Source organism: Salvelinus namaycush, chromosome 24, assembly GCF_016432855.1.
Source record: "Salvelinus namaycush isolate Seneca chromosome 24, SaNama_1.0, whole genome shotgun sequence".
Classification (NCBI taxonomy): Eukaryota; Metazoa; Chordata; class Actinopteri; order Salmoniformes; family Salmonidae; genus Salvelinus; species Salvelinus namaycush.
Genome location: NC_052330.1, coordinates 29136632 through 29155804, shown reverse-complemented (window position 1 = coordinate 29155804; position 19173 = coordinate 29136632). Strand labels below are relative to the sequence as shown.

Here is a 19173-nt window from a genome sequence, read left to right as displayed (position 1 = left end):
ATTGAGTATTTTACTCTTGTGAGTCACATGCTTAGTGTATTGTCTTCCAAATGAATAACATCTTATGTGAAAGGTCAGCTACAGTGTTACACCACTAATGTTATTTAACCAAAGATGTGTTTGTATTCAATTACTGGGAGTTACATGGTAGGTAGTGTTTAGTGTAGCGCAGAGATTTCTTCATGAAGCAAAACAAGAAATTATTTAAATAACACAACATTTTTTAAATTCAAAAACGGACCACCTGCAACTGGCCACTTTACGAGACCCGTGTTTCCATAAATCAAGGACGAAGACAGTGTCGCCAAAGTGTTACACCAAACAGTACCGATCCTGTAACTCCCAGTAATGGATACCAAAACTTTTCGGTTAAACCACATTATCTGGTGCAACAATCTGTATTGTAGCTAGTGAAAATGTAAACTTCACACCCGTTAGAGTGTGCGACGCATTAAACTGATTCAAATTAAAGTGTCATGGGTCCTCTTTATTCGTTAAAATTTGATTACATTTATCATCATCAAAATGCTTTATCGATTATTCTTTAGTAACCCTCGACATACAACTAAGAGAGAAGAAAGTTGTATGGTATACAATACCTTTTTGTTGCTTTACTCCACCAAGATGCAGAAACAGCTGATTACCGAACGACTCGTATAACTGTCAGGCTGCCCTCTCTAATCAACCGCGACAAGGTTTACAATCCGAGTTAAATTTCTACTCTAGAGGATTGCGGAGAAGGTGACTCTGTCTGGAGACCATCCCATTTGAACAAGTTAGAAGTCACGTGGGAAAATAGATTTATTGGCTTGAATCTCATACAATAATTCATTTACATCTTGGTTTACCATCATTCTTTATAGGCTTACTCTTTGTAGGTTGCTCTCTCAAAGTCATACTTTAAACAGGAAATCAGCAGTAAAACAATAACAACGGCACCCCCACTCCTGGTTTGGTAAAAAGATGAGGGATTGTGCTGGATAAATGTTTTCACTCTCCAATCCATAGACAGCTATGTATGTAAGGATCCATCAAACGTATTGTTTTAACCATGTTTTGAGGCTATATAGTGTTTGTTTCCATTTTTTGTTTACAAACATTGGAGTAAAACAAGCTTATATTTTGGGTTCTGATAGAGTGTGACAGTTGAACTAAGCTCATGAGACATTTATAAGTTATATTCTTCAAGAATCAGTGGGTACATATCATTCATTTACAAGTCAAATAAAGATGTAGTAACTGCTGATTTCCCCTTTAAAAACTTGAATTTGCCATGACACTATTTCCAAAGCTCACTGATATGGTCCTCTTTATTTATTCAAAAGTAGGCCTAATGTTGAATGAACTGAGACCACAGACAGACAGCTGTAGAGATATAGTTTAATGTAAAACAAAAGGTTTACCAAGGTTAAGCACCACGTCATTCATTTGAAGAGGGAACGAAAAAAAATGGTTTACACTAGTTACCACAATCAAAAAGTAAAATTGGCTATCGTAAAAATGTATGAAAACAAAAATGTGCTTAATTTAAGGTTAGGGTTAGGCATAAGTTTAGCAGGGTGGTTAAGGTTCGGGTTAGGCATAAGTTTAGCATGGTGGTTAAGGTTCGGGTTAGGTTTGAAATCACATTTTAAGAATAAACATTTTACAAATATGCAGGGTTTTTGACTTTGTGGCTGTGGTAACTAGTAGCGACCGTTAAAAAGAGTGAGCATGAGTAGATTGGACAGTGAGTGGAGAGGAGACATGACAGAAACATAGTGTCCTCTGGTGGAAGGCAAAAGGGAATACGGCTGAAGGGAGGATGACCCACAACACAATCACAATTACATTTCCTTAGCACAGGAGGTTGGTGGCACCTTAATTGGGGAGGACAGGCTCGTGGTAATGAATGAAGGGGGACGGGCTCGTGGTAATGACTGTAGCGGAATTGGTGGAATGGTATCAAATGGTTTCCATGTGTTTAAGCCATTCCATTTGCGCCGTTCCATCCGTTATGAGTCGTCCTCCCCTCAGCAGCCTCCACTGTTCCCTAGGGTACAGTACTTCATTTTGTCATGAATGACAACTCTATGCAAAATTAAGAGAAGACATCTATGTCACTTACACGTCATGGCACATGAATGGGTAAATTGTATCCTAAGGACGATGAACCTATCATCTCTATGAGTGTAACAGTGACAACATCCCACTGGGCACACACTGGTTGAATCAATGTTGTTTCCACGTCATTTCAATGAAATTACGTTGAACCAACGTGGAATAGTGAATTGACGTCTGTGCCCAGTGGGACGACATGTAAACAAGGATATAAAGAACCAAGGAGAGAAGCATGGGTAAGACTCACTAAGAGGTTTCTCAATAACCTTTCATACTACAGAGCCAAACTGTGCTGTGTTGTACTGGCCTAGTCTGGTTATGCATCCACCATAGCTGTTAGAACCATGCTAGAAAGGACAATGTGAAAATAAAATATCTGTGCCAGCACAGTTTGATTTGGGTCGGCCCTGTAGTGGGAACCAGGTGTTAGAGCAAAGGCATGGGGATGACAGAGTAGAATACCTAGGAATCTGACAGTCTGATCTAACAAGGGAGGCTTTCAAATACATCTGAGGAGAAATTAAATAGCTAACATTCACAAGACAGTAAAAAGTAATCCTAACAGATACTGTGTTAAAAAAAACTCTGTTGTGTTTACATAAATCATATTAAAAAACGTCCTGATGGCAAGCTTTATTCTGGCAGAGAGATCTGATGTAAGTGATGTCATTTGATGTTAGTGTAATTACTTTGCTAAAAGCCTTTAACAAATGAGCCTGCATGCTATAATCCCTCACTAACAGCAAGACATTGTTTTTTAACCTTTATTTAACTAGGCAAGTCAGTTAAGAACAAATTCTTATTTACAATGACGGCCAAACCCGGACAACGCTGGGCCAATTGTGCGGCACCCTATGGGACTCCCAATCACGGCCGGATGGGATTCAGCCTGGATTCAAACCAGGGACTGTAGTGTCACGTTTTGCACTTGAGATGCAGTGCCTTAGACCGCTGCGCCACTCGGGAGCCCAAGCATGTACATACTGCATGCTTTGTTTTCATTTTGACCCAAATCATTATTGATTCTAATAAAGTATATTGTATTAGTACAGTGTATTATCCAGTCCTCTCCAATGCAACTCTCTTTAGTTACTTGGATGTAAATAAAATATGTTGCATGGGTCCTTCATGCCTGTGTTCCTCTTGTTTTACTGATATGTTGTCTGTTTGTTGCCTGACTAGAAAGTTACTGCGTTATGTGCAACATGTTAGTAGTACAAACAGATATAGTAGTGCTCTGTTGGATCAAGACAATTCACGGTAGAACTAAAACAATTCTGTGGTCTTCCCGATGGATGGATCAGCCAAGAGACCGAACCTGCCATTAAGTTATGAGACAAGCAAATAACTGTATATGGCAACTTTGCTCAAATTGTCTACTTAACATTAGCATCTTTCCATCATCCCTTATAAAAACGTTCAGTTAGTTAGTTAGTGTAAACATGGTACCTCAACATATCATCATCGTAGCAGTACAGGTAGTCTATAGAGCTACATTCTATTTACTCTACCACGTGCTCAGGTCCAATGACCTCATCAATAAAGCAGCATTAACCCTAGCCTGGTCAAACCAGACTGAACGGAAAAAACAATGTTTAACCAGGCTACTTCAAACCTTCTGCAACAATCCACTTTGATCCACCTAACGGGTTGAAATCAAATGATGAAATCAAATGGGTTTCAATGTTCTGAGGGATGGATTTGGATGTAACGCTCTCAACAGGCTAAACATCTAAATGAGTGTTGATGCTGGGAGTTGTGAGAGGAGAGGTTGGGCTAGAGGCATGGCTACAGTTTCAGGAGTCACACAGACTCACTCAAAGCTGTGTCCGACACCAACACAGTCACTGCCGAGTCCAAGATAATGAACACTGACAGATGCTTGATCCTAGAGTCATCATTTAGTCACAGGAAAGAGGAGCAGTCTTCATTGAGGTTGGTGTGTGCCTGGGGAGTAAAGTCTTCAATAAACCCACAGGGTGGGTATATGAGGAACAGTCACTATTAGGACCATAGGTACGGTCTTTGACGGGATGACCACAGGCTGTGAAGTGGTCTCTGATATACAGTTATGTCTAATCGGTCTGGTCGCAAATTTCTGTGTGTACACTGGCACTGGGAGACTATTATATGTGTTGAGGGAAAGGGAAAAAGAGTGTGTCTCTCTCTGTGTGTCTGTGTGTGTCTCTGTGTGTGTGTGTGTGTCTCTCTCTGTGTGTCTGTGTGTGTCTCTGTGTGTGTGTGTGTGTGTGTGTGTGTGTGTGTGTGTGTGTGTGTGTGTGTGTGTGTGTGTGTGTGTGTGTGTGTGTGTGTGTGTCTCTCTCTGTGTGTGTCTCTGTGTGTGTGTGTGTGTGTGTGTGTGTGTGTGTGTGTGTGTGTGTGTGTGTGTGTGTGTGTGTGTGTGTTCCTCTCTCTGTGTGTGTTGGCTGTGGGTTAGGATAACTCTGGGTTATCCTCAGAGAGCTGAGTGGGATACCCCTGTCTATACATGAAGGTGAGAAGAAACAGTGCCACGTCATGTGAACACCAATAGGCTGTGTGCGAGGTCACCGCCGACCAATAGCGGCTCTCCACCATGCCTTCTCGCAGCTCAAAGTCAATGCGCCTCTCCAACTCCACTGTAACACAAAGAAAGACAGAGTTAAAGCAAACACTTGTAATACTAGCCATAGATACTGTAACCAAACAGAATTAGAAAAGGAAATAGGAAAAGGACATAGTTCGTAGTAAAGTTCACTGCTGGTTTCCCATAACAATATGACGGAGCATACCTCAAACACTTTATATACAAACACTTGATTTAGCTTGAGTTTGTACTTTTGGTTATGTTACAGGGCAGAGTTTCTAGATGTCTTCATTATGATACAGGTTTGGTTATGTTACAGGGCAGAGTTTCTAGATGTCTTCATTATGATACAGGTTTGGTTATGTTACAGGGCAGAGTTTCTAGATGTCTTCATTCCAAGGAGGTTTTCTAGGCCACTGTAGGCCACTGTGCTCTGGCTTCTTGGTTGTATTGCCGGGTTAATGTTAAAGCACTTTGTGACAAGTAATAAGGGTTTTACAAATACATTTGATTGGTTAATTGGTTGAATGATTGGTTGATTGATTATGCCTGACACACTAAATCAAGCACACCTCAAGTATTTAGTATTTGCAATACATATTTGATCCAGGTCTGTGGGAGAGCAGTAGGGTAGGTGCTTCGGTTAAATAGATCTGTCATGCGATAATTGAAAAGACAACATTTCACTAACCGTTGGGCTAGTTGGACACATTTTCTACTAGCCCGGTCTGAAAAGTACTAGCCACGGCTAGCTTGATTTCCATCCCTGATACGTACATGTGGTGTTGTCCAGGATAGCTGAGGTGGACCGAGATATGGAGGACTCTATTTCCCTTGTCTCCTCTACTACAGGTAACTTCTCTAACTCCGTAGCCACACCCTCCTCTCCTGATACGGCATTATCCACCTCCAAGACCCCGCCCTCTGAATCGGAAGGCTCCTCCTCCACGTTGCCCACCTGACCACTTGAGCGTGAGAAGCGGGAGAAGAAGATCCCGCCAATGCCTTTCCCGAGACTGGCCGCACCTGCCGACATGGAGAACACAGTGAAACTCAAAGACAGACAGACAGACACACACACACATACAAACACACATACACAATCACATGGAGCAGCACAGCACAGGACAACACATGTCAATCAACTAATGTGTCCTCACAGATATAGGCAGGAAAACCCAATAACATTTATACTGTACATAGCACACCCACGCATTTACAAATCATTACCTTAGATTTGGTCCTATACAGCAAAGTGTTCTTTAAAAAAACATGATCTAATCCTGAATAAAGGAAATATATGAATCAGAGGACCTCTAGTGTCAATCCTTGTTAAAAGACTTAATTGCTCTCCATTGATTTGTTGAGGCTGTGTTTTCTGGACAGTGTTTCAGCTATGCAAGCTTCTTCTGTTTCAGCTAGATCAAATGACATCTTTCCACACAATTACATATAAACAAAAGTATGTGGACACCTGCTCGTCGAGCATCTCATTCTGATATCCTGGGCATTAATATCGAGTCGGTCCCCCACTTTGCTGCTATAACAGCCTCGACTCTTCTGGGGAGGCTTTTCACTAGATGTTGGAACATTTCTGTGGGGACTTGCTTCCATTCAGCCACAAGAGCATTAGTGAGGTCGGGCACTGATGTTGGGCGATTAGGCATGGTTTGCAGTCGTGAGGGCTCTGTGCAGGCCAGTCAAGTTCTTCCACACCGATCGACAAACAATTTCTGTATGGACCTCGCTTTGTGCACGGAGGCTTTGTCATGTTGAAACTGGAAAGGGCCTTCCCCAAATTGTTGCCACAAAGTTGGAAGCACAGAAATGGTCTGGCATCCGCCAAACCTAGATTAGTCTGTCGGACTGCAAAATGGTAAAGCGTGATTCATCACTCCAGAGAATGCGTTTCCACTGCTCCAGAGTTCAAGGGCGGCAGGCTTTGCACCACTCAAGCCGGCGCTTGACAATGTCACATTGTGATCTTAAGCTTGTGTGTGGCTGCTCGGCCATGGAAACCCATTTCATGAAGCTCCCGACTAACAGGTCTTGTGCTGACGTTGCTTCCAGAGGCAGTTTGGAACTCGGTAGTGAGTGTTACAACCGAGGACAGAATTTTTACACACTACACGCTTCAACACTCAGCTGGCCCGAGGCTGAGCCTTTGCTGCTCCTAGACGTTTCCACTTCACAATGACAGCATTTAGAGTTGACTGGGGCAGATCTAGCAGGGCAGAAATTTGACGAACTGACTTGTTGGAAAGGTGGCATCCTATGACGGTGCCACATTGAAAGTCACTGAGGTCTTCAGTAAGGCCATTCTACTGCCAATGTTTGTCTATGGAGATTGCATGGATGTGTGCTCGATATAATACACCTGTCAGCAACAGGTGTGGCTGACATAGCCGAATCCACAAATTTTAAGGTGTGTCCACATACTTTTGTGTATGTGGGTGGGTCTGTCCTTGACTAAACCCAAACAGCCCACTCTCGCCACTATGACCTAACAGCCCACTCTCGCCACTATGACCTAACAGCCCACTCTCGCCACTATGACCTAACAGCCCACTCTCTCCACTATGACCTAACAGCCCACTCTCTCCACTATGACCTAACAGCCCACTCTCTCCACTATGACCTAACAGCCCACTCTCGCCACTATGACCTAACAGCCCACTCTCTCCACTATGACCTAACAGCCCACTCTCGCCACTATGACCTAACAGCCCACTCTCTCCACTATGACCTAACAGCCCACTCTCGCCACTATGACCTAACAGCCCACTCTCTCCACTATGACCTAACAGCCCACTCTCTCCACTATGACCTAACAGCCCACTCTCGCCACTATGACCTAACAGCCCACTCTCGCCACTATGACCTAACAGCCCACTCTCTCCACTATGACCTAACAGCCCACTCTCGCCACTATGACCTAACAGCCCACTCTCGCCACTATGACCTAACAGCCCACTCTCGCCACTATGACCTAACAGCCCACTCTCTCCACTATGACCTAACAGCCCACTCTCGCCACTATGACCTAACAGCCCACTCTCGCCACTATGACCTAACAGCCCACTCTCTCCACTATGACCTAACAGCCCACTCTCTCCACTATGACCTAACAGCCCACTCTCGCCACTATGACCTAACAGCCCACTCTCTCCACTATGACCTAACAGCCCACTCTCTCCACTATGACCTAACAGCCCACTCTCTCCACTATGACCTAACAGCCCACTCTCGCCACTATGACCTAACAGCCCACTCTCTCCACTATGACCTAACAGCCCACTCTCTCCACTATGACCTAACAGCCCACTCTCGCCACTATGACCTAACAGCCCACTCTCTCCACTATGACCTAACAAAAGAAGGCGATTTCAGGAAAGTCCAAAATAAAAACAACAAGATAAACAAAGAACAAAGTCTAAATAGCAAGGAGATAAAAATAAAGAATCTGACACAGAAAGTCCCTATGTCTCTCCCTTCCTCCCCCTTCTCTCTCCCGCTCCCTCTCTCACCCATAATGCTGGCTTTCCCCAGGTTTGTGATGGACTCTCCGTAGTGTCTTCGGGTCTGAGGGGGGGAGGTACAGGGGCTGGGGAGGCTCTCCGTGTCCGAGATGGATGCTCTCTCCTTCAGTGCAGGGTTGAGCAGCGTGGGACGGATCTGGTCGTATGGTGTCGGACTACATGTGTTATACCTGTAGAACCCGGTCACAATATACACATGTCATTCACAAACATGGAAATTCCTGATTCATACAACACTGCTCCAGGGGTGCTGCTCTGCCGCCGATTATTTGCTGTTCCCAATCTGTTAGTGTTAGTGTGTGTGTGTGTGTGTGTGTGTGTGTGTGTGTGTGTGTGTGTGTGTGTGTGTGTGTGTGTGTGTGTTGACTGTGAACTAATATATTCAAAATAACATATTAAATTCACTACTCCCCAGTGTAACTCATTCTGACCTATTCTTCTCAAACATACTCAATCCACTACTCACCAGTGTATTTGGACAGGTGAAATGTTACTGTAGTTCTTTAAGATCAGTGGCTCCAATCGGTAAGCCTGAAAATACAGCCATAGGCATCATTAAGCACATCCATCATGCAATCAGCAATCTTGATACTGGAACCCAGAACCAAATCTTGCTGCGCTAGCTAGCTAGCCGCTTGATGTGATTCTGAAGGCGGAAATGGCAGCTGAGCCTCTACCAAAGCTCTTCCCCTTTCACCTTCCAATCCTTTATCGGTACAGTATACTTCAGTGTACCATCAGTGACTGACTGCATGACTGAATGACTCTACTGTCTGGTTAATTTGGTTGGCTCACCACAGGGTCAGTAGGATGAAAGACGTTGAAGAGACGTTGGCAGATGGATTTGGGTAAGATGTGATCCTGAGTCACGTTGTTCCCCGGTCGGATCCCTCGTAACGCCAAGAACACGGCAAGGGGAGAACCCATGCAGAAAAAGTTCTCCACCTAGAAGCAAATAAACGGCGCAGAGAACATCAGAGGATGACAAAGGGTTAATTCCCAGCTCAGTAGGTCTGTCACAACAATTAGAAGGAATGGAATAAAGAATATGTCGACGTCACCTTAAATTTCAAGGCTGAAGAAGAGCCTTCAGATGACGGGGATTGCAACCCAGCAAACTGATTTTCCAAATCTCGTAACCTTTTAGACATGAATGCAACACAACTATAAATTAACATTAACATTTAACACTGGGGACAAATTACAGTGGGCGACTGGGTGACCACTGTGTTCATCCGTTTGGTGCCTAATGAATATGACCCTGGCTAGGGAGTGTCTACCTACCTGAGTCGTGTGAGTCTCATCTCCTCTTGTAGTTGACGCCCCTGACAGCTTGGCCAGCGCTCTTGCATCACCTCGGGTTCGGCCCATAGTTCTTCATGACGGAAGTGTACCGGATCCCAGCCTGTCATGATGTCGAAGGTTATGACACAACCCAGGGAGTGGGACACGATGGACACCTTGCCACTCTCCCCAAACTCAGGGTTCCGCATGCAGAAGAGGCTGTAGAGACGATTCAGCTCCTGAGTTAGACCCTTAGTGATCTACAGAAACAAACAGTGGGACCAATTAGATTTTGTGTGTGGCTGAGAGTGATTTCTGTGTGGGACTGTTCAATGCAACACATGATAAGTGTGTGTGTTTGTGTGTATCTGTGTATGTTTGTGAGAGGATCTCACCTCGTCTCTGTACAGAGGGCTGGTGTAGTACATGATGTCCATGGCACTGCTGTTGAGCATGTCCCTGAGTCCACGAACCTTGTCTGGAGTGATCGAGTCCACTGTGTCTACAACCATCACACACACACACACACACACCACACACACCACACACACACACACACACACACACACACACACACACACACACACACACACACACACACACACACACACACACACACACACACACACACAAAGTCATCAACAAAGAACACATTTCAACCCGTCTGGTGAGAAGCCCAGTCCAATACAGCATGTACAGTAAATAACTGTTGTATTGTTGTCATGCGTTACGGCTAAAGCACAAACAGACCAGTGGGTTCACAGGTTAAGTTGTTTGTCTTCATTACACATCAACAGCTGTTACTGCATTTACCTCTTAGAACAAATTGAAAGTGAGGTCCAAAGTAGATGTGGAAAAATATTACACAAGCACATACAATGTTACTCACATGATAAAAACAGACACCACACCCTGCAATCTATGCTACCACAGACAATGTTTCCACCACTTAGGTGTTCAATCTATGCTACCACAGACAATGTTTCCACCACTTAGGTGTTCAATCTATGCTACCACAGACAACGTTTCCACCACTTAGGTGTTCAATCTATGCTACCACAGACAACGTTTCCACCACTTAGGTGTTCAATCTATGCTACCACAGACAACGTTTCCACCACTTAGGTGTTCAATCTATGCTACCACAGACAACGTTTCCACCACTTAGGTGTTCAATCTATGCTACCACAGACAACGTTTCCACCACTTAGGTGTTCAATCTATACTACCACAGACAACGTTTTGACCACATAGGAGTTCAATAGGTCACAAAGTGAGAGTGGCCACACATACCTCCATCCAGGCACAGTTTGGACCTCCACTCCACAGGAAGGAACTCCACGTGTCCTGTGGAACGATCTGAGAAATGCTTCTCCTCCATCTTTCTAGCAGCCTCCCTCATCCTATAGACGAGAAATGGCACAGACACAGATCCACATTAAGAAAAAATACATCACCAAGAATATTTGGTCATATTTCCTATGAATACCCTCTTTCTGAAGCATTATACATGCATTATTAATGCATCAAAATGCAAAACATACAGTTTGTGACTACCACATGAAGCTGGTTGACAGAATGCAAAGAGTGTGCAAAGCTGTCATCAAGGCAAAGGGTAGCTACTTTGAAGAATCTCAAATATAAAATATATTTTGATTTGTTGAACACTTTTTCGGTTACTACATGATTCCATATGTGTTATTTCATAGTTTTGATGTCTTCACTATTATTCTACAATGTAGAAAATAGTAAAAATAAAGAAAAGCCTTGAATGAGTAGGTGTGTCCAAACTTTTGACTGGTGCTGTAGGTGATAATAATTGCTCATTAACAATGGTTCCGTGAGGACCTTAGATTTAATCCTCCAATGTTTGGTATACTTTCTCATACTCTGCTCACTTTCCCCATAATATTACTATATTATAAACATATTAGATTGTATAAAACCCGTTGACAGGGTCTGAGAGTTTTATACTATATCGTCACTGAGTTCCTTGTTCCTGTAACTCACATGCTTGTGTTCCTGATGATGCGGCCCTGGTCCATCTTCTGACCAATCCCGTGCACCACAAAGACGATGTGTGTTGTTTCGGGCGGGGTGTCCTCGGGCGCTGCCTCCTCCACATAGCCCCGATGGAGACGCGTCCCACTACTGCCAGCTGAGGAGGAATTAAACCAGCTCTTTTACCATATACAAGAGCACATGGAAACCCAGGGAAACAGGGAAACTCAGGGAAACCCAGGGAAACCCAGGGAAACAGGGAAACATAGGGAAAAGCAGGGAAACCCAGGGAAGGGCAGGAAGACACGCTGGAGAAAACCAACTGACAACATTATACCAGAGTTGACAACCGAACGGTACAAAAGATCACCCATTCTCTGCTCATTAATGAGTCACTCAATAAATTGCTGGATGTTTTAAATGTTTTTGTTGTTGTCATCCTCCTATCCATTTCATATGTTGTTTGCACATGGATTTCACTTTGTATTGAACGCCATATTAGTGTAAATAAAAACTTGAACTTGATTAGCCTACTGTAACTGTACAGTTATGTAGTACCAAAACAAAGTATTTGAGCAAATCCCACAAAAGTCTGCTAGTTCTTAGTCAGGATCGTTATGAGATGAGACATTATAAGGGGTTCATACATGCTTATGACAAGTCTTACAATACATTATAACCATTATAGGATGCATTGTACCTGCAGGTTTTAAGTAAGGTGTTACACACCATATTGTAGGCAGTGAAACACAGAGGATTCCTATTTCATGTCAGTGGGGATACAAACCTTTGGAGAAGCCCAGTCTCTGGGTGACAGTGCGTGCGATCTTGGAGGTGGTGGCATCACTGTAGAGATACACCTCGTCCACACTGTGCCAGTCCACATGGCTTCGGCTCAGTTTCAAACTGTGGATTGCTGGAGGAAGACGAGGAACAGTAATTAACACAGACCTATTGACTTCATTCTGTTCATGTGAATTAAGTCTCCAGTGACGTTTGGAGAAGTCCCACTTGCACGCACTTAAACAGTAGTCGTGTTCAGTAGTTACTAAATGGAAGAAAATGGTCCCAAACAGATATGAACTTGTCCAATAAGAATCGCTTGTTTTTCTTTTCTGCAAGCAAAAAGCTTTAAAACATGTTCCTAAGGCGTACCCTAATGAACATGACACAGCTGTCATGTATGTCGTCAATCTGCCATTTTTCCTTCCATTTTTACTATGACAGTTTGTATTCACTTTCAGGTGAACCTCTGAATGTCCACCTGGTTTCGACGGAGCTCGGCTAAAACGAGCTCAGCTGACCAGAGCTTTCTTTGTGACGCTGGCCTAAATGGTTTGACAGTAAAGAAAGACAGCCTACACACAGTATAGTGACTCACTTACTGTAGTGCTGAACAGTAGCTAGTGTTGTCTGTAGTTAGGTACAGGGACAATGAAAGCACTTCGGAGCAGCATATGCCATGTGCTTTTGCTTTGCCATGTGCGATGTTCTAGCTATGTTTTGTTCTTTCTATATTCAAAGTGTTTGTTTTTGGGTGCAGAACCAGTGGGGTGTGTGTTCATTCATATCATTCACATATACCCTTCATCGACACTGTCACAACCGACGCCCCGCACGCCCATGTCCCACTTGCCATTGAGTCCATCCACTTTACCATCCTTGTTGTCCACTGTGGTGGTCACCACTTCAATGGCGGCCTCGTAGGTCTCCCTCGTCTGGTGCCCCCTGAAACGGGCAAGGTGCTCCAGCTCGATGAGGTCACTCTCGTCCTCCTCAAGGGGAAGCCACGTGCCGTCAACGAACCACTGACCCCTCATCACGGCAATACAGTCCTGCTCTGTGGACATACAGAGGGATTACATTGTGGTTATGGTGATGTCGGTGCAACTCTATTGAATGGGCAGTATCAGTTGCTCAATCTGTGCTCTGACAGGTTTGGGACTGTTATGGCAGCCGTGTTGAATAGAACTGGGAATCGGTGTGATATAATCAGGATTAACATGACAAACAGTGAGGGAGTGAAGAATTGTATATAGTGATAAGAACAGGCTACTCACGGTTCCAGTAGACGGGGTAACATTCTTTGTCTTTGACGTCCACTTCGTAGAGACCACCTCTGACACAAACAGCCTCAACGTTTACACTTATGGAATCCAGGTCGAGTTCATCTTTCTCCCATTCTCTGTCCCCTCCAACCTCTGCCGCCCCTGTCGCCGTCTCTGCTTGAACAGCTCCCCCGTGTGCCACATCTTCCAGTTGGAGCTCGGAACCCGTGGCCGACTCACTGGCATCCTCTTGTTCGGTGGTGGGACTCCGACATTTGACCTTGCAGGGATTTAGTTCACATAATTTGCGGTAAATGACTTCAATTTTCAAAGAGTCATGTCCAACAAATGGCTTCCATGTTCTCTTGTCCTCTTTGTAGAACCATCGCACTTCCTCTGGTCCCAGCTCGGTGACGACCTCCCCGCGGTGCCTGGAACTGGTGGAGCGGTTACGTTTCTTTGTAGTCACATTCCCATCACTTTCGGTGTAGTTCAGGTCGTTTGTGATATCCAAATAGTCTGTCTCCGAGTCGGGGAGAGGATGATAGCCCGAGTAAGCTTCCTCCACTAGGCCCAATAGCATGCTGTCCTGAGATAAACGGTGATCGCCTAGCAGCAGCGGAGGCAGGTGTATTTCCAAGCCGGACTGGACCGAGTCCATCTCCCCGTGTATATTCTCTCCCATCGGGTCCTCGTAGCAGGTCACAAACACATCATTGGCCATATCCCAGTCATTGCTGCTCACGGAATTATTATCCGAGCTCAGTTGACAGGTCGACTTTATGTCCTTAAAATTGCTCATGACTTGACAAAAAAAGAGCCTATTGTCTAAATAAAAAATATAGTCTAGCCTACGTCCTCAACCTTATTTCTGTGCCTTTTGCTTACCTAATGGTTTGTCATAGATAGGTCCAGGACTAACGGTTTCAAAACCTTCTCCTTGCTTATTACCACAAATGCCACCATCTGTGCGCCGGTTCATCCACTCTCCCAGAAATAGGCTACCGAAATTGAGACTTTTTGAAATGATTGAAAGATAGATCTACTGGCAGGAACAAAGTGGGACTCTGGGGAGGCTATCTGTTCACCTATTGTATTCGCCTTTTCCTATCTGCGGTTTGCTTACTACAGATGGTCGACTAAGTGCTCCTCCCAAATGCGCGAAAAAATGCGCATGAGGGTATGTGCACAGGACACCGTAGTGACGGAAGTGCCTGCTATGGAGGATACGAATGTATTTTTTATCCACGGGTTTGATCATAAATCGGTTTATTTATCGTTAGCCAGATTAAAAATGGCAGCCGTGTTTCTAGTTATGTTGTATGAATATTCTCCTTTATTTTACATTAGTGTCATATCCTTATGTTTCGTTGTTACCGCCGCCATGGTCCTCGGCTGGTAGGTTTATCAAATTGCCTTGACAACAACATTAGGCTATGGTTATTAAATGAAGGGCTTATTTTAGCCTACACATAACGTTGCTAGCTATCTGTCGTATCTGTGCCGAAATTTAGAAGTCAGTCATGTTTATATTCTGTTCAGTAAAGTCCAATTCCTCCTCTCTTTCGCTGTAATAAAGATGGCAAAAGGCGTTGATCGTTTGACAGCACACCATTATTGCTACATTGACACCTCACGTGACAAAAATACAGTGACGCAATGTTCGGCACGCGAGAAAATGAAACATTGTGGCGTTGGATAAACATGGGACTCCGGAAACTGGAACATAGTGACATTGCCTCTGAAGTGAACTGTAATGTTCACTTTTCTGCACTGTTGTCTACTTGTTTTATTATAACATTAAAGTGGTTGGCAGAATTTTGTAATTCATTTATAATGTTCTACACAAATTGTCATACTTTTCATAAGGTTGGCTATTAGAGAGCATTAATTTTTTATATATCATCCCCAAAAATGGGATGATATAAACTTTTATTTAAAAAAATGGTGTGCGTGCAATATCAATTTGTCAAGTTGTTATGTAGGCGACTTCGAAAATCTCGTCTGATCTCTTATACACACAACATAATGGAATATCTCCATTCAAATGTTCTGTGCTGTTCCACCTCGTCCCCCATAGGTTTGGTTTCGATGTCCCAGTGATTCTTCGTAGCTCTGATGAGACTGAGTCAGTCTTGCCTGTCCCAGAGAAGAGGATGGTTCAGGTGACCAACCCCTTTGCCCTGGAGATGGGGACCTCTGGGGTGGCCTCTGTGACTGGTAAGAGAGCATACAAGGACAGTTATAATGCAACACACAACACATAGGGACAGATTCCTGGACCCAGATTAACCCTCCAGGTCCAAAAAGCTATTTCAATGGACATTCTGGGGAAACGGGCCCATATAGTATAGTGTTATATTAGGTCTATGCCCCATACTATGTTATAGGTGTGCCGCCATCAATTATATATAAATGTAGGTTTTATTGCATATTATAAACTGGGTAGTTTGGGTCCTGGATGCTGATTGGATGAAACAAAAATACTTGTGTACTGTACTATTTATGGTTGTAACCAGTTTATTATAGCAATAAGGCACCTCAGGGTTTTGAGATATATGGTCAATATACCACGGCTAAGGGCTGTTCTTAGGCACAACGCAACGGGGAGTGCTAGGACACAGCCCTTAGCCATGGTATATTGGCCATATATCACAAACCTCTGAGGAGCCTTACTGCTATTATTTTTTATAAAACCTTTATTTAACTAGGCAAGTCAGTTAAGAACAAATTCTTATTTTCAATGACGGCCTAGGAACAGTGGGTTAACTGCCTGTTCAAGGGCAGAACGACAGATTGTACCTTGTCGGCTCGGGGATTCGAACTTGCAACCTTTCGGTTACTAGTCCAACGCTCTAACCACTAGGCTAGTATACGGTCTGATATACCATGGCTTTCAGCCATCAGCATTCAGGGATCGAACCACCCAGTTTATAATAAAGCAATAAGGTACGGGGGGGGGGGGGGGGGGGGGGGTATATGGCCTAAGAACAGTGTTGCGTCGTGCCTAAGAACAGCCCTTAGCCGTGGTATATTGGTCATATACTACAAACCCCAGAGGTGCCTTATTGCTATTATAAACTGGCTACCAATGTAATTAGAGAAGATAAAATTCATGTTTTGTAATACTTTGCTATACGGTCTGATATACCACGGCTGTCAGCCAATCAGCATTCAGTGCTCGAACCACCCAATTTATAATGGCATTTCGTTGCACTTAAGAACATCCCTTAGCCGTGGTATATTGGCCATATACCACACCCCCTCGGGCCTTATTGCTCAATTATAAACGGGGTGGTTTGAACCCTGAATGCTGATTGGCTGACAGCTGTGGTATAACAGACCGTATATCACAGGTATGACAAAACATATACTTTTACTGATCTAATTTAGTTGGTAACCAGTTTACAATAGCAATACGGCACCTCGGGGGTTTGTAGTATATGACCAATATACCATGGCTAAGGGCTGTATCCAGACACTCTGTGTTGCGTCACTCTTAAGAACATCCCTTAGCCGTGGTATATTGGCCATATACCACACCCCATCGGGCCTTAATCATTCAATCAACAATGAATCATTCATTATCTTCCTCCTTTCAGAGGGTGTGTCCCTGCGTCCATGCTGCCTGGAGCCCTGTGTGCTGAGCTGTTACTGGGGTTGTGGTGTCCATGCCCTCCAGGGGGCGCTACAGACCCACCAACATGGCCCCAGCAGGCTCAGCACACCACAACAGTTCCAGGAAGCCCTGCACTTCCAGTACCACCACTGCCAAAGTTTCCAGTATCCTTCTCAGGGGCTATAATCTGATAATCTGTGTCATTGTTGCTTCCTTAGTTTAGTATTATTAGTACATGTTTTGTACATGTGATGGTCCGATTTGATATTCAGGTTCTAGAATATATTATTTTCTCATGTTATATTTATCCTTTATGATATATCGCAAGTTTCATTGATGTATTATGATATATCATGATATTTAATCATTGTGATATTTAGATGTTACACTAAGATTGAGGATGGATGGAGTACATGCAAGGCTAATTAATGTCTTTCATCATGTTCAGTTTCATCATGTATTTCACCCCTTAACCAATACCTCAGTATCAGTGGAGAGGACAGAGAGGAGCACTACAGCGAGATGCCAGCTGAACTGAGGATCACTGATTTTGGTCATTTGCCACGGGAACGTTATCCCCTGGTGGCTCTCCTCACACTGGCTGAGCCTGAAGCCAGGGACACATACAACATTGTGAGTATGACTGTCATGGTAACACTTGAACATGTGTAAGCTGGAAGTAGAAGCCTAAATGTTGTTGTCCATTAGTTTACTCCAATTAGGAGAGGGGTGGTAGGGTTAGGGGAACATAATGAAGGAAAACATATGAAAACAATAAACACCCCGGTAGAAGGTGTGCTCAGTAAGTTTAACGGTACCTTCTCTGCGTGGGTCTTGTCCTAGATGTGACACTCATTATCCCTCATGGTTCCTCTCTCTCAGGCCGCCAGTGTCACCGTAGTCCATGTTCCAGATGACAAATACAGCCTGTCGGCACGGATCCTGTTTCAATACCTCCTCACGGCACAAGGGAACATGTATGAGTTAAAGGTATAGCTTTGTTTCTTTATCCATCATTTATTCATCCAGTCCCATTGAAACAGGAATATATGTTTCTATGGAGTGGGCAAGGGCTCAGTGAGATTACAGTAGCCTGTCATTACTTTCTTCTGATATTCGATTGTGTTCCATTATCCATACTAGCTTTCCACTTAGAATACAGGCCAATACATTGCTTTCTTCTTAGTGGTATGCTATTGTAGATATTGGAATAAATTGTTGGCTGTTAAGAGCAAGTCTGATGCTGGCAGTTGACATTCTCATAAATGCAATGGTATCTGTTGTCTCCTCCAGTCACTCTTTATGTCAGCTGAGAGCATGGGGTTGTCAGGGGCGACTGACCCCGCCCCTAGCACAGAGATACCACCAGAACGACAGGAAAGAGAACATGGAAGGGAGGAAGAGGAGAAGACACCAGGAATGGAAGATGAAGAGGAGTGGTCAGAGGAGGGAAAAGCCAAAGACTGTGTTGTGTGTCAGAATGCACCTGTTAACCGTGTTCTGCTACCCTGCAGGCACGCCTGTGTGTGTGACGGCTGTGTCCATCGCTTCCAACACTGCCCCATATGCAGAGCTTTCGTATTGGAGTCGTTTGCCCTGTTCCAGAATTCCCCTATGGAGGAGGAAGAATGAACTGTGATGTAGCAGGTCAATGTCATTAGAGTAGCTGTATGGTGGCCAGGATGTGCATTATCACTATAGGTGCTGGTCCAATACAGATATAATAGTACCGTTTCATGGGAATCAGTGTTTATCATAGAATGGATGTGATATGGTTTTACACCAAAGTCATCTATTGGACATTTCAAACTGTTGTAGGGCTGTGAGCATATACATTTTATTTTATCACGTTGATAGTTGTGGTGTAAACTATTCCTTGAACTGTTTGTAAACAATGTATGTAGATATGGAAAACCTACAATTTGTTTTTATGTGTAATGTATAGATGTATTTTATTTATTATCAATATACCATATATTAAGTTGTTTTTCTTTTTCTCCTGAGCATTGATCGTTT

At 43.8% G+C, this 19173-nt stretch overlaps 2 protein-coding genes across 2 annotated transcripts; one reads left to right on the top strand and one right to left on the bottom strand.

Annotated features, from left to right (window-relative positions):
* Window positions 1–4454: 4454 nt before the first annotated feature.
* Window positions 4455–14351, bottom strand: LOC120019156 (phospholipase DDHD1-like). Its single transcript, XM_038962448.1, has 13 exons — window positions 13551–14351; window positions 13148–13330; window positions 12278–12406; window positions 11500–11647; window positions 10783–10892; window positions 9885–9991; window positions 9490–9749; window positions 9267–9345; window positions 9001–9150; window positions 8672–8736; window positions 8194–8375; window positions 5444–5692; window positions 4455–4718 (listed from the first exon to the last, which is right to left on the bottom strand). The coding sequence occupies exons 1-13, from the start codon at window positions 14338–14340 to the stop codon at window positions 4534–4536; spliced, it is 2637 nt and encodes an 878-aa protein (XP_038818376.1). The 5' UTR covers window positions 14341–14351; the 3' UTR covers window positions 4455–4533.
* Window positions 14352–14709: 358 nt separating this feature from the next.
* On the top strand, window positions 14710–19144 carry LOC120019158 (cell growth regulator with RING finger domain protein 1-like). Its single transcript, XM_038962450.1, has 6 exons — window positions 14710–14936; window positions 15619–15758; window positions 17141–17321; window positions 17643–17790; window positions 18040–18147; window positions 18451–19144. Exons 1-6 carry the CDS (start codon window positions 14713–14715, stop codon window positions 18787–18789), a joined length of 1140 nt encoding a protein of 379 aa, XP_038818378.1. The 5' UTR covers window positions 14710–14712; the 3' UTR covers window positions 18790–19144.
* The last annotated feature ends 29 nt before the right edge of the window (window positions 19145–19173 follow it).